The sequence below is a fragment of the Eptesicus fuscus genome, chromosome 14 (genome assembly GCF_027574615.1).
Source record: "Eptesicus fuscus isolate TK198812 chromosome 14, DD_ASM_mEF_20220401, whole genome shotgun sequence".
NCBI lineage: Eukaryota > Metazoa > Chordata > Mammalia > Chiroptera > Vespertilionidae > Eptesicus > Eptesicus fuscus.
Window position 1 is genome coordinate 68296640 of NC_072486.1, and position 14792 is coordinate 68311431.

At 37.8% G+C, this 14792-nt stretch overlaps 1 protein-coding gene across 2 annotated transcripts in view; it reads left to right on the forward strand.

The window, feature by feature from the left end:
* Window positions 1–14792, forward strand: part of AASS (aminoadipate-semialdehyde synthase) — a 71718-nt gene that overhangs the window by 8790 nt on the left and 48136 nt on the right. Inside the window, exons 2-8 of one of the 2 annotated variants that reach the window (XM_008157590.3) lie at window positions 576–800; window positions 7282–7458; window positions 10401–10485; window positions 13197–13264; window positions 13364–13510; window positions 14382–14460; window positions 14588–14715. In XM_008157590.3, the coding sequence (XP_008155812.1) occupies window positions 591–800; window positions 7282–7458; window positions 10401–10485; window positions 13197–13264; window positions 13364–13510; window positions 14382–14460; window positions 14588–14715 (894 nt within the window). In that variant the 5' untranslated portion in view covers window positions 576–590. Of the gene's footprint in view, window positions 1–560; window positions 801–7281; window positions 7459–10400; window positions 10486–13196; window positions 13265–13363; window positions 13511–14381; window positions 14461–14587; window positions 14716–14792 lie in introns of those variants that run through there. The other variant, XM_054726332.1, reaches the window with a different exon arrangement.

Consider the following 14792-nt stretch of genomic DNA (forward strand, 5'->3'; position numbering starts at 1 on the left):
GCACTGCAGGTTAACTTGCTTAAAACATTTGTGCTGAATAGCTGTTTGATAAAAACATATACTTAAACATCGACTTCAGCTTCCCAGATATGGGTTACTGTCCCATAAGTTGCTCTGTACTTGTTTTTTTTTTTAAATCCTCACCCAAGAATATGTTTTTATTGATTTTGAGAAACAGAGCAAGAGAGAGAGCAAAACGTGAGTGAGAAGCATCAGTTGGTTGCCTCCTGTACACACCCGGATGTGGGATGGAACCTGCAACCTAGGTATGTGCCCTGATGGGGGATCAAACCCGAAACCTTCTGGTGCACGGACGACCTTCCAACCAACTGAGCCACCTGGCCAGGGCGCTCTGTACTTTTTTTAGTTTTGGAAAGAAGTAACGTCGTTTGTGGCAATTTGCGCTTGTCTGGGTGAAGGAACACTATACCGTCCAGGTTTCCCCTCCTGTTGGCTCTATCCTCTATCTGCTACCATCTGAGCTGGTTGGCCTTTACAGCAGATTTCTTAGGAGACCAGAACTGACCTGTGAGCCCGCCTGCCTCTTGTCCCGCGCTCTCATGATGTCTTTGCAGTCACCAGGCTTCAAGATGCTGCGCACGTGTAGCACCCGGCTGGGCCGGCTGGGGCTCAGCCTCCGCCGGGGCCTTCACCACAAGCCTGTGATGGCCCTGCGGCGGGAGGATGTGAACGCCTGGGAGCGGAGGGCGCCGCTGGCTCCCCGGCACATCAAAGGCATCACCAACCTGGGATACAAGGTCTTAATCCAGCCCTCCAATCGGCGAGCCATTCACGATGAGGTAAGTATTGCCAATGTTTTAAATCTGTGAGAGTAAAAGGACCCTGTCAGTGGAAATGAGGGAGCACCCGGGTGACAAGAAAATGTGGCTCGTGTCACTTGAACAACCACATGGCAATATTTCTTTACTTTGGTTATCATGAGATGGCTAGTTAGCATCCTTACCTGAGTCCGGAATTCAACCAATAAATATTCTTTTCATCCCATTTCATGCTTTCTCCAGCTGAGGGGTAAAGGGATTACTTTAATTTTTAAAAACATTTTTGACCTTTCTATTTTTTTTCCAGGTTTTTAAAATGTTTTAATTGAATTTATTGGGGTGAAATTGATTAATAAAATTATATAGGTCTCAGGTGTACAGTTCTGCATTTCATCATCTGTATGTTGTATTGTCTGTTCACCGACCAAAGGCATGTCTCCTTTTGTCACCATTTACTCTCTTCTGCCTCCCCCACCAACCCCCCCCCCTTTTCCTTCTGGTAATTACCATACTGTTGTCTGTGTCTATGGATTTTGGTTTTGTTTAATCCCTTCACCTTTTCACCCAGCCTGCCAACCCACTCCTTTCTGACAGCTGTCAGTCTGTTCTCTGCATCTATGAGTCTGTTTCCATTTTGTTTGTCAGTTTATTTTGTTCATTAGATTCCACATATAAATGAAATCATGTGCTATTTGTCTTTCTCTGACTGGCTTACTCACTTAGCATAATATTCTCCAGCTCCATCCATGCTGTCCCCAAAGGTAAGATTTCCTTCTTTTTTACAGCCTAGTAGTGTTCCATGGTGTAAATGTACCACAGCTTTTTTATCCACTCATCTACTGATGGGCACTTGGGCTGCTTCCAAATCTTGGTAATTGTAAACAACACTGCAGTGAACATAGGGGTGCATATATTCGTTTGAATCAGGTTTCTTCAGATATATTCCCATTTGTGTGTGTGTCTGATGTGATACAATGGGAAAAAACATGTATCACTTATGGAATATTTATATAAAATATTCAATATAAAAAGTTCCATTTATATTGAAAATGGAACTCCCATATGACAGTGATTCAACTTGAATCACTGTCAAATGGGAGTTCCATTTTCAATTTTTTGAGGAAACTTTATACTGTTCTCCACAGTGGCTGTACAAGTCTGCATTCCCACCAACAGTGCAGGACGGTTCCCTTTTCTCCACATCATCACTAGCGCTTGTTTGTTGATTTATTGATGACTAGAGGCCCATTGCAGGAAGATTCCTGCAAGAATAGGGCTTCCTCAGGACTATTCCTGCAAGAATAGGGCTTCCGGCTGCCAGAGCAAAACAGAGAAGGGAGCGCAGCCTGCTCACTTCTCCACTGCCTCAGCTCCCTCCCATCTTTGATGCCTCGGCTCCCTCCCTTCTCTGCGGCTTTGCTCCCTTCTGCAGCGCTTGGCTTACTTCTATGCTGTCTTCAGTCTTCTCTCCACACCTGCGTATGCAAATTAACCTGCCATCTTTGTTGGGTTAATTTGTATACTTGCTCTGATTGGCTGGTGGGCGTAGCAGAGGGATGGTCAATTTGCATCTTTCTCTTTTATTAGTGTAGATAGCCATTCTGACAGGTGAGAGGTGATACCTCATTATAGTTTTAATTTGCATCTCTCTGATGATTAGTGACATTGAGCATTTTTTCATATGTCTCTTACCATCTGTATAGCTATATATCCTCTTTGGAGAAGTGTATTCAGATCCTTTGCCAATTTTTTACTGAATTGTTTTTGTTGTTGTTTTTTGGTGTTGAGTTATATAAGTTTTTTATAATTTTTAGATGTTAACCCCTTATCAGATGTCTCATTGGCGAATATGTTCTCTCATTCAGTGGGTTGTCTTTTCATTTTGTTGATGGTTTCCTTTGCTGCACAAAAACTTTTTTTAGTTTGATGTAATCTCTTTTGTTCATTTTTTTCTTTTGATGTAATCTCTTTTGTTTATTTTTTCTTTTCCCTTGCCCAATGAGATATATCAGAAAAAATGTTGCTATGAGAAATGTCCAAGATTTTACTGCCTATATTTTCTTCTAGGATTTTGGTTGTGAGTCTTACATTGAAGTTTTTGATCCATTTTGAGTTTATTCTTGTGTATGGTGTAAGGAGGTGGTTTAGTTTCATTTTTTTTTTGCACATATCTGTGCAATTTTCCAGCATTATCCCATTGTATGTTTTTGCCTCCTTTGTCTGTTCCATTGGTCTATATGCTTCATTGAGTAGTAGACTTTGTTCATGAGAATTTGCCTTTCCAGCCATAGTGTGATGCTCTTTACATTCATCATTCTCTTCACAATAATCTTGTGATATAGGTTTTACTCTTATTTTCATTTTAAAGATAGGCATATGCTTTTTTCCCCTGAAATATTTGAAAGTATGTGGCACACATGATGACACTTTACTACTAAATGCTCAGTATGCATTTCAGTATCATTTTCCTGCAAAGTCATCGTATCATTTTCACACCTAAGAAATTAATTATTCCATAGTATTATCTCACATAGTTCATTTCAGATCCCCCATTGTCCCAAATGTCTTTTATTTCAACTGAGGCTTAAAGTTTCTTTCATTTATTGCTATGTCTCTTTAGTTCTTTTAATCTAAAACAGCACATCCTTCGCCCTTTTGATTTTTGTTTGTTTCAATGATATTGACTCTTTTTGAAGAGTCCAGGCCAGGTGACTTGTAGAATGTTCCATTTTTGGGTGTAACTCGTTTGCTTTTTGCCTCATTATAATTCAAGTTATATATAAATATTCCATAAGTGATACATGTTTTTCCCCCCATTATATCACATTTGACACGCACAAAAAATCAGTCATCACACGATGAGAAAATTCATGATCACTTTGCTAGCAGATCTCTCCATTGCAAAAATACCTTTCTCCCTTTGTACTTACTGAGTCATCTGTGGGATGCTGTTTTGAGACCTGTGAATTTCCTGTTTCTCAACAGCCTTTCAACTAATGATGTTAGCATACATTGGTAATTTTTGCCTGAATCAATTTTTACATGGAGGCTTATAAAAAAAAAAAAAAAGAAGATGATTTTCTGATTTTATCACTCTTCTATTTCCTGATATTCTTCTGTAGAAAAGAGATTGACCTTAGTTTCTCTCTTGCTCTTTTGAGTATCACTGTGGGTATATGATGTCCTAGTGATCCCAAATTTGAGATAGCAAGAATCCCCTCAACGGTGCTCCTATGTCATTTGTACATGAATCCTTTTATCTCTGAACTTTCTGGTTGCCTTAAACAGCAAATGGTCCTAGCCTCACTTTGTGTTTTTTCTGCCCCACAGCTGGGATCAGCCATTACCTCAGGGAATCCTGATTTTTTTAGTTTATAGAAACTGAGATCTGGTATCTGATGTTAGGTGTGCTTATGTTACTGAGATATTGTTGCTCTTAGCCCTTTCAGTGACAGAGCAAAGAAAGACACACACACACACACACACACACACACACACACACACACACACAGAAATTATATATATAATTAATTGTATGTAATAAATGTCTATATTAATTGTATATAATTTAATCATGAGCTAATACTGATATTTCCAAATAAATTTAACATTGCAGGTATTTCTTACCTTCAAAATTTCATATTTGCATTTGTTTCTCTAGCAGTGAAAATTTTAATTTCTTATGACATGAATGCACATTTTTGCTCTACCCCAAAATACACATAAAATAATTTTGGAATCACAATGCAAATATTACAGTTAATAATAAATCTGCTAATGCTAAGAGAATAGACTTTTATAGTTCTCATCACAATAAAAAAATTCTGTAACTATGTCTGTGGACAGATGTTAACTAGACTTAGTATGGTGATCATTTCACAATATATATAAATATTGAGTAATTATGTTGTATACTTGAAACTAATGTAATATTGTATGCTAATCAGATCTCAAAAATATTAAATGGACTTTAATATTTCTTTGACTCTTTTCTTCATAATAGATCTCACAAGGAATATTCGGAATGTTATGTTTAAAAGTTACTTGGATTATTTTTTCTTTATGGTTACAATGTCAATGTGATATCCAGTTGGATTAATTTTATTACATTTTATGTTTGCTTTTATATCCTTTTGATTTAATTCTATTTTTCAAATAACTTAAACATTTATGAGTTTCAAAGATTAAAACTATGTAAAAGAGTGGTAATTCAGAGAGGTCTTGCTGTGATCTTAATCTTCTGACATCTATTCTCAGCTAACCTATAGGCTGCTATTTTCATTAGTTTCTGACCTATCATTTCTATGTTTCTTTTTTCAAAAATAAGCATGTGAGTGTGTGTGTACATGTTCTTATGTCCCCTTCACTCTTATACAGAAGGTTGTGTACTATATATACACTCTTGCACCTTGCTTTGTTTAGTCATCAACATATCCTGGAAATCCTCCAGGTTAGTTCATGGTGGTATAGGAATTACTCCGTTGTGCTTACTCCATGGTTTGTTGTGATTTCTTTAACCAGTCTGCTATCACTGGGCAAATAGACTATTTTCAAAGAAACTAGGTATGAACCATAGTTCATTCTTGTACTATCTCTTCTATCCATTTTTACTTTCTTTTGAAGTAGATTGCTAAGTGGATTTATCTTCATTTTATTCAGTAGCCACCTTTGATGCTCTTTTAATTCTGCTTCGACCATGCTACACCTTATTTAAAATTCTGAAATGACTGTCTATTGCCTCCATTACCAGCTGTCCAATCTCAGTTACGTGTTCAAGTCTCAGGTTTCCCATTGATAAAATGGGGATGATAATTGTACCTACCTCATGGAGTTTTATGAGAATTAAATAGAATGACCCATGCAAAGAACTTGGCAAAACACATAGTAACTTATTAATAAATGTTGATGATGATTTTATACAATAAAGGGCATCTTTACCATGATGATAATAGTCTACTTTTCCAAATTGATTTACTCTTTATGCCCTAAACATCTTTACTTTCCTGCCTCCATATTTATATCTATTCCTTTAAAGCCTCTTACTGATATTGCCACCTCTTCAAATCCTACCCAACCTTTTAATTTTTTATTTTTTTTATTGAGGTATTATATGTGTACATATCTTACCATTACCTCCCCCACCCCACACCCATACATGCCCTCAGCCCCCAGAGTTTTGCGTCCATTGTTTATGCCTATATGCATGCATACAAGTCCTTCGTTTGATTACATAACTCCCCCACCTCTCCCTAACTTTCCCCCTGTAATTTGAAAGTCTGTTTGATGCTTTACTGTCTCTGTATCTATCTTTTTGTTCATCACTTTATAATGTTCTTTACTATCCATAAATGAGTGAGATCATGTGGTATTTTTCTTTCATTGACTGGCTTATTTCACTTAGCATAATGTTCTCCAATTCCATCCAGGTTGCTGCAAATGATGAGAATTCCTTCTTTTTATGGCAGCATAGTATTCCATTGTGTAGATGTACCACAGTTTTCTGATCCAGTCATCTGCTGATGGTCACCTAGGCTGTTTCCAAATCTTAGCTATTGTAAATTGTGCTGCTATGAACATAGTGGTGCATATATCCTTTCTGAATCCTACCCAACCTTTTAGATTAGTTTAAAATTTTCTACTTCCTTTATCATCTCACCTGGGAATTATCTCAGTATTGATTAAACTAATAATCACTTAGATTCTGCAGATCGTAATGTTATTTTGAATTCAGCCTCATTTACTGTGCTCCTGACTTCTTTTTTTTTTTAAATAAATTTTTATTGATTTCAAAGAGGGAGAGGGAGAAAGATATAAACATCAATGATCGGAGAAAATCATTGATCAGCTGCTTCCTGCAGGTCCCCTACTGGGATCGAGCCTGCAACCCAGGCATGTGCCCTGACTGGGACTTGAACCATAATCTCCTGGTTCATAGGTTGACGCTCAACCACTGAGCCACGCCAGCCGGGCCTGACTTCTTTCTTACTGTATTTTGTGGACTCCTTTACAAGAGGGATTTACCTGGCTTTCTTTGTGTCTTATAATCTCATCTCCAACACAGTCTGCTGTATAGAATAGGACAGTAATAAATAGTAATTAAACATAGAAAAGTAAATGTTGCAGATATGTCTTCCTTTAAAAAAATGAACCTGAGTAATGAATTAGTCCTTAGCATTTAATATTTCAGAGCATGTTGGTGTAAAATATATATTTCACAATGATATTTAAATCACTTGTGCTAGTGGTTATGATCAAACTATTAACTGTTCTTAAAATAGGAGTATGTGCTGAATTTTCTAAAATTTTTGCTATAAAAGTCAAACATGATAGATTGATCTTTAACCAGCAAGTAAAAATATTAGTAGTTATTCTATTATTTGCTCTTATTCATAGAGATTGTATTCCTTCAAAAGGTTGTTCCTTTAATCGCTATACTTAGTTATGAAAGAACATGAATATAACAACTCAGGGGAATAACTTTTAATCAAAATTGCATTCCCAGGAATATGTCAAAGCTGGCGGCATTCTTCAGGAGGATATTTCTGAAGCTTGTCTTATTTTGGGAGTTAAAAGACCCCCAGAGGAAAAGTTAATGTCCAAGAAGACGTACGCATTCTTCTCCCACACAATAAAGGCCCAGGAGGCCAATATGGGCCTATTGGATGAGATTCTAAAACAGGTAATTGGTAAACAACACTCATAAATGTCATAGAAATTACTTTGAATTACCAAGCAGAGTTTGAATTTTTTTCTAGCATCTAGGAAATACATCTTGTTATTCACCTCAGTAGGAAAGGTGATCTATGAGCTGGTGCTCGAATAGCTGTGCTGTTCTTGAGGCTCCTCTGCGGCATGAGTTTGGATTTGGTTATAAGAGAAAACAAACACATTTTATTCCTTTTGTATTCTGAAATGGAAGGAATGAGAGAAGCGTTCTTCCAAAATGATCCCCAGTTTATAAGGCCACTTGGTCAGATATTAGCAAGTAGAATTTTTGAGCTGAAAAGAACCTCAGGAATCATATAATCCATCCTCCTAATTTTTCAGATGGAGCCCGGAAAGGTGAAGTGACTTGCCTGAGGTTGCACAGCTCCGTAGTGCCAGAACTGGAGTGTAGACTAGCTTTACCTTCATTAACATTAAAAGGGGAGAAAAGCATTTTTAAGATAGAAATACTATTTGAATGACTAGCAGCTATTTAAAATACAGAGTATTCATTCCACAAATATTTGCTGAGTGCCTATCGTGTGTCTGACATTGAGCTTCCATTCTAGTGGGAGAAGACAGATAAATAAATGACCTCTCATAGGTCACTTGGTGATATGTGTAATGGAGATAAAAGAATCTAGAAGGAGAAAAGGAGTGTTGGGCCCGGGGGAAAGGGACAATGCTAGTTTAAATAGGATTATCAGGGAGAGCCTCATTGAGCAAAAATTTGAAGGAGATGAAGGATCAAACTATCCATCTGGGTGTCTTCCAAGCAGAGAGAATAGTAACACAAAGCCTGCTGGTCTTTTTGAGTGGAGGGTGAGAGTAAATCATGATGTTCTAAGAAGCTTATTCTTTCTGCTTTGTGGAAATGGGAGAGAGCAAAGCTGATAAGAGGATTGTAAGTCTAGACCAGTCTAGACACTAGGCTACAATGGAGTTTGTGATGCATGGACAAATACTGGATATACTTTAGTGTTCTGATTCCAAAGGATTCCCTGATGAAATGAATGTGGAATATGAGGGAAAGAGAAGAGACAGTGATGACTCCCAAGATTTTAAAAGAGTTGCCATAAATTGAGATGATGCTATTGTAAGAGGAGCAGGCTTGGATGGAGGATCGGGAGTCGAGTTTAATTTGTCCATTAGATATTTAAGAGGAGACGCTGTGTGGGCCGTTGGATGTGGATTTGTAGCTCAGGGCAGCTCCTTCTGACACACATTTTGTGGTTGTCAGAGACTAGATGGTATGTAAAGCCACGAGAGTGGATGAGCATAGGGAATGAGTGTAGCTGGAGAAGCCTGAGGTCTGTTATAATAGAGAGACAACTAGAAATTTTACACAGTCCTGGGGTAAGGATGTTAGAGCATTAGAAACTAGACTAGAACCTGAGACTAGGCAGAGGACAGGAGAGTTTGCAAACAGTAAAAGCAGTGGAAGTATTTTGTATAGGTGATAGAACATATTCTTTAAAAAAAATTTTTTTTTATTGATTTCAGAAAGGAAAGGAAAGGGAAAGAGAGATAGAAACATCAGTGATGAGAGAAAATTACTTCGGCTGCCCACTGCAAGCCCCCCACTGGGGATCGAACCCACAACCAGGGTATGTGCCCTGACCTGGAATCAAACCGTGACCTCCTGGCTCACAGGTCGATGCTCAACCGCTGAGCTATGCCAGCTGGGCTAAAACACATTCTTAGTAATTTGAAATATGCTAGACCCAGGCTACAGCGAATTTGCAGTGTTTCTGAAGAACAAGTTCAGAAAGGAATTAATTAAAGTAATAAGAAGAATGTTTCACCTTAAGCAAACAAATTCCTTTAAAAAGTACTTTAGAAACATTTTTGTTGTTATATGAACTTGCATTAATTACAAGAAAATTAATGAAACAGACTCAGCAGGGCTGATTTTTGGTAGCAGTTTGTAACCAATTACTTGGAATTGGATAAACAGTAAACATTCTTACATTCATGCATCTGGTAAAATCATATGATATTTGAGGGATATTAAAGGACTGTTTAAAACATTGCATAATTACAACATGTCAGTAGCTTTTAACCACGAGTTAATTAGACATTCCCAAGAGAGGGGAGATTCCCAAGGAAAGTGGAAGGCTGGTTTTAGTGGAGGCAATGAAATAAAAGGCAGGCAGACTGTGCTACTTTTTAAATGGAGCTTACTTGTGAAGGGATAGAGAGAGAAAAAAAAGAGGAGAGAGAAGAAGAGAGACTGAGATAGAGCAAGGAGGGAGGGAGAGAGGGAGGGGAAGAGAGAGAAAGAGAGGGAGAGGGAGAGAGAGGGGGGGGGAGAAAGAAAGATATTTGAGTGTATAGACTTGAGAGAGAGTGGTGGTATTATTTTTAAGGTAGAAGGGACCTGGGTGAATGTCACTTAGAATGGCTGAGGGGAAGGAGCTGTGCAGAAAGGAATAATGCAGGACAGAGAAAAGCTCAAGAATAATGGTCTTGGAGGGCATGGAGAAAGCTGGGATCCAGCTCACAGGGCTTAGTCTCCAGAGGGGCTTGTTTTCTTTGAAACTAGAAGGAAGAATGTGAGGAGACACGGGGTTGTAGATATATTTGTAGATGCTGCTGGGCTAAAATTTAAAAGAAATAATGACTATTATTTGATTGACTACCTTCAAGGGGCATTTAGCACACACGGGTCAAGGACGATTTTTTTCATCTCTAATCATAAACCTATCATTGGCTTGTGACCCATGATTGACCCATGATATTTTCTAAATATTTCTAAGTGTTTCAGGGTGCCCCTTAGGGTAACTTATGTTGGCCAGTAAAGTTGTATTTCATAAGAGGGAAAAATGTGCAATACTGACTTGCTTATGTATGTGTTTTACTCCTTGATATTAAGCTTGGTGGGTCTGGTTGAGAAATCTTTTATTCTTTCGTCAGGAAATCCGACTTATTGATTATGAGAAAATGGTGGATCATAGAGGAATCCGGGTCGTGGCGTTTGGACAGTGGGCCGGTGTGGCAGGTAGGTGTGTGGGCGTTGACATCACCCACGCTCTACATTTGACTGTGGAGTGACTGTGTGTGTTTTTCTTTTATTTTCACCAATAAAAATAAACGTGAGGGTGTATCTGAGGGTGATGACTATCAGGGGGCTAGAATAACAAAGTAAACCATGAAAATATGTTTATTATAAAAATTAAAAAGAAAAAGAGGGCAGGGAGACGGAAAGCAACTGTAGATAGGCTCTGACTTTCTCAGTAGTTCTGTTGGAAGACTAGACGGAGAGGTCAGTTTGGTGATGAGAACTTGGGAGTAGAAGAAAAGGACAAAGAGGAAAAAGGTACAGGGCAGGAGCAACAAAGGAGAAATCTAGAAGGGATAGAAGCTGGAGTTTGGGTAAAAACTCTACTTGATTTTTCAGTTAGTACTTTGAACCTTGTTTAGTCAAGAAACACCATGTGGTATAACTGTATCAGATTAGACTACCTGAAGGTCCGTTATTGTCAGAACACGTAGACAGAAATTTGTAGGGACATAGGATGCCAACACACTACCATCCTCCCTCATAAAAGCGACAGTTACTGAGCACTCCTCCCAACAACTGCAGAATGCATATTCTTTCCACGTCACGTGGAACATTCACCCAGATGGTCCACAAAACAATTCTTAATTAATTTAAAAGATTTGAAATCATGGAGTATGTGCTCTATAATAAAACTGACTTAGAAATTATAATTGAAAGAAAACTAGAGATTTTCCAAATATTTGAAAAAGAAACGATGTATTATCGGATAACCCATTCAAGGGTCAAGAAGAAATCACAGGACACATTAGAAAATATTTTTAATTGAATATAAGTTTAAAAACAGCATGCCAAAATTTTTGGGATGTGGATAGAGTGGTGCTTAGAAGACAATCTACAGCATTTAATGCTTTTATTAGAAAAGAAGAAAGTTCTCAAGTTAATGATCTAAACTTCCATCTTAAGAAGTTAGAAAATGAACAAGAAATTAAACCAAAAACAAATAGAAGAAAGGACATAATAAAGGTAAGAGAGAAAAATCAATGAAATCAAAGCAGGAAAACAATAGAGAACATCAATTAAATCAAAAGCTGATTCTTTTTTAAAAAAATAATAAAATTGATAAATCTTTAGTTAGGTTGATTAAAAAAAGAGAGAAGACACTATTTACCAATATTAGGAACCCAAGAGGGGACACACTATATATCTTACAAACAATAAGAGGATAAGCGAATATTATAAATAGGCCAAAAAATTTGACAGTGGCAATCAAATAGACAAATTCTTGAAAGACACAAATTACTAAATCCAACTCAAGGAGAAATAAAAAACTTGAATATCAATGTACAAAATAAATAGCATACATAAACACTTAAGGGAAATGAATTATTTCTTGTAGAGACTTATTTATAGTATCTTCATTCATAATAGGCTAGAAACAATCCAAATGTCCATCAGCACAGGAATGGATAAATAAATTGTGGTATATCTATAACATGGAAAACTCAGCAATAGAGAGAAGCAAACTGCCTGTACACACAAAGTATGTATGGATCTCAAAAACATTCAGCTGAGTGAAGCTGACACACACAAAAATATATACTTCATACATTTATATGAAACTGTAGAAGGAACTAATCTATACAGACAGAAATAGATCAGTAGTTATTTCAGCTAAGGGTTGGGGAGGACTGACTGGGGTGATGGGAATATTCTTATCTTGATATGTAGTGATACATTTGTTGCTGTGTTTTATTGTGTATAAATTATCCATTTAAAAGTTGATTTCAGGAAAAAAAAGATAAAAGAACATTTTGTAGGACAGGAAAAGTATGTTCTAATAAAGAAGAAAAGAATGGATGCTGAGGACTTTGCTACAGGCATGCTGAGTTTTTATTTTTTTGGGGGGACATCAAAACTGAGAAATCAGTGGATGGTTAGGTCTTGATATAAAATATCTGTGTTAGAGATCCAGATTTGGTGTCATCTGTATACAGAGAATACTTGGAATTTAGGACTGGATGAAATTAGCTAAGGAAAAAATGAGAGATTGAAGAGAACAGGGCCCGGGACAGAATCCTGAAGCTAGATGATTAATCTTTAAGGCAAAGGCAGAGGACACTGATGTAAAAGGAATGGGCATGGGATACTGAGGGAAGAGACGCCTATAAAGGGACTCCTTATTGCCTAATACTTCTGACAAGTAAGTCAAGATCTGAAGTGTCCACTTAGTTTAGTTATTTAGGTTACTAAAATTGCTAATGGGGGTCATGGGGTCAATGGTGACTGTTTTCATTTGTTCTTTCTTTCTTTTTTTTTTTTTGGTATGGCGGGAATGGAAGAGTGTTTAAATGTTGATAGGAATAAACCAATAGGCAGTGATAATGAAAATAATAATTCAAGAGTGGAGTGGATTCCTTCAAGAGGCAGGAAAGCATGGGATCTGGAGCAAAGGTGGAGCGATTACCCGTAGAGAAGAAGAGGGACACTCATCCCATTGTAGCAGGGTTGAAAGTGGCAGGGAGGGTGGGAATGAAGCTGGCTTAGTGCCTTGGATTGCAGAAAGTTGAGGGGATGGATAAGATGATGGCCTCCTTCAAAGCTGAGATGCTGTGGCCGGTGCTGCCCTGAGCAGGTTGGAGAACAGGCAGAGAGAACAGGTCCTACTTCTCCCAACTAATGGTCTTTCTATTGGTCTGATTCTACAATAGGGATGATCAACATTTTGCATGGAATGGGTTTAAGGCTCCTTGCTTTGGGACATCACACACCTTTTATGGTGAGATGTTTATTTGATTTTTTAAAATACATATTACACTTTTAGAGTAGGAAAATGTCTCAAGTGGTAGACTAACTTGAATTGTGTGCTTGCTTTCAGCACATTGGCATGGCTCATAACTATAGGAACAGCAGTCAGGCTGTGCAAGCTGTCCGTGATGCTGGCTATGAAATATCTCTGGGTTTGATGCCCAAGTCGATAGGGCCCTTAACATTTGTGTTCACAGGGACTGGTAATGTATCTAAGGTAAATCCCACCTGTCTTGTTTCTGTAAAGCACCCTGAAACTCTAGAGGATGTGGGCATTTTGTGAGCATTTCAGAGCATTTCATAAATGGGCATTCTGTTTTGGGTGCTTTCCTTACCTATGTATGTACCTTTACTATAGTAAAGAGCAGTCATAGTCTAAACTTATGTTCTATGCTTTTAGTTTATTCCAAGCTGTGAGAGGTTTTGAATGCTTTTCCCCCTTTTTAGAGGGAAAACTAATTTTTAATGGTGTAAAGCTCTGTTCTTAGGGTGATCTGTTTTATCTCCATCATGGAGATGTCCAGAAATTTGGACATTACCCTAGGCTATAAATTTTTCAAGATGACTTGGAGTTTTGTTAATTGGATGCATTCAAGACTGGAATTAATACTTTCTTCCTTCTGGGATGGTTTTGAGGATGCATTTGTAGACCTCCCCCAAACTCCTCCCTCCCCTCAACTCCCCCCGCCAAGAAACTTATAAAATAGATCTTTCTTTAATGAAAATATTTTACAAAGAGGACATCACTATTTGTATTATGCTGTGAGATAGGTATCTAATTTTTTGGTAGTTTCCCCACTTGAAATAATTTCTGCAATGGAGCAAAAAGTAAATAGAAATACTTTATGGTGCTCTCATTTCTAAATACTCTTGTTTCTATGCTGAATATCTTATAAATTAAATGCATGGTGTTCACACTGCTTGCTGTGAGCAAGAACCTCATCTGTACTCCTTGTCGCAGTCCTGGTCGCAGGGCAGGACAAGTGGAGCTGTATAATTGTGGGGAAGATGAATTCGAATCTTTGCATGACATCGTGTTGGCTTTTTTCCTGTTGAGTTTTAGATTTTTACTCATGTGTTATTTACAGGGGGCCCAAGAAATCTTCAATGAACTGCCCTGTGAATATGTAGAACCACATGAATTAAAAGAAGTTTCCCAAACAGGAGGTAAGAGGGGGAAGGTGGCTGTGTGTATTTTTTACTGTTTTTTAACAGTGTCTGTGTTACAATATTTTATCACTATCAATCTTTATCATTTGTCACCCACTTTACTAATTTCTTTCTCCTCTGCAAGACCTGAGGAAAGTGTATGGAACGGTGATAAGTCGCCATCATCACCTTGTCAGGAAAACAGATGGTGTATATGATCCTGTGGAATATGACAAATATCCTGAGCGCTACATAAGTCGTTTTAATACTGATGTGAGTAGCACACTCAGCTTTTGAGTTGGTTGCTCATGATACGCTATAGCCAGGCTGTTTTCAGGAGAGAAATTATG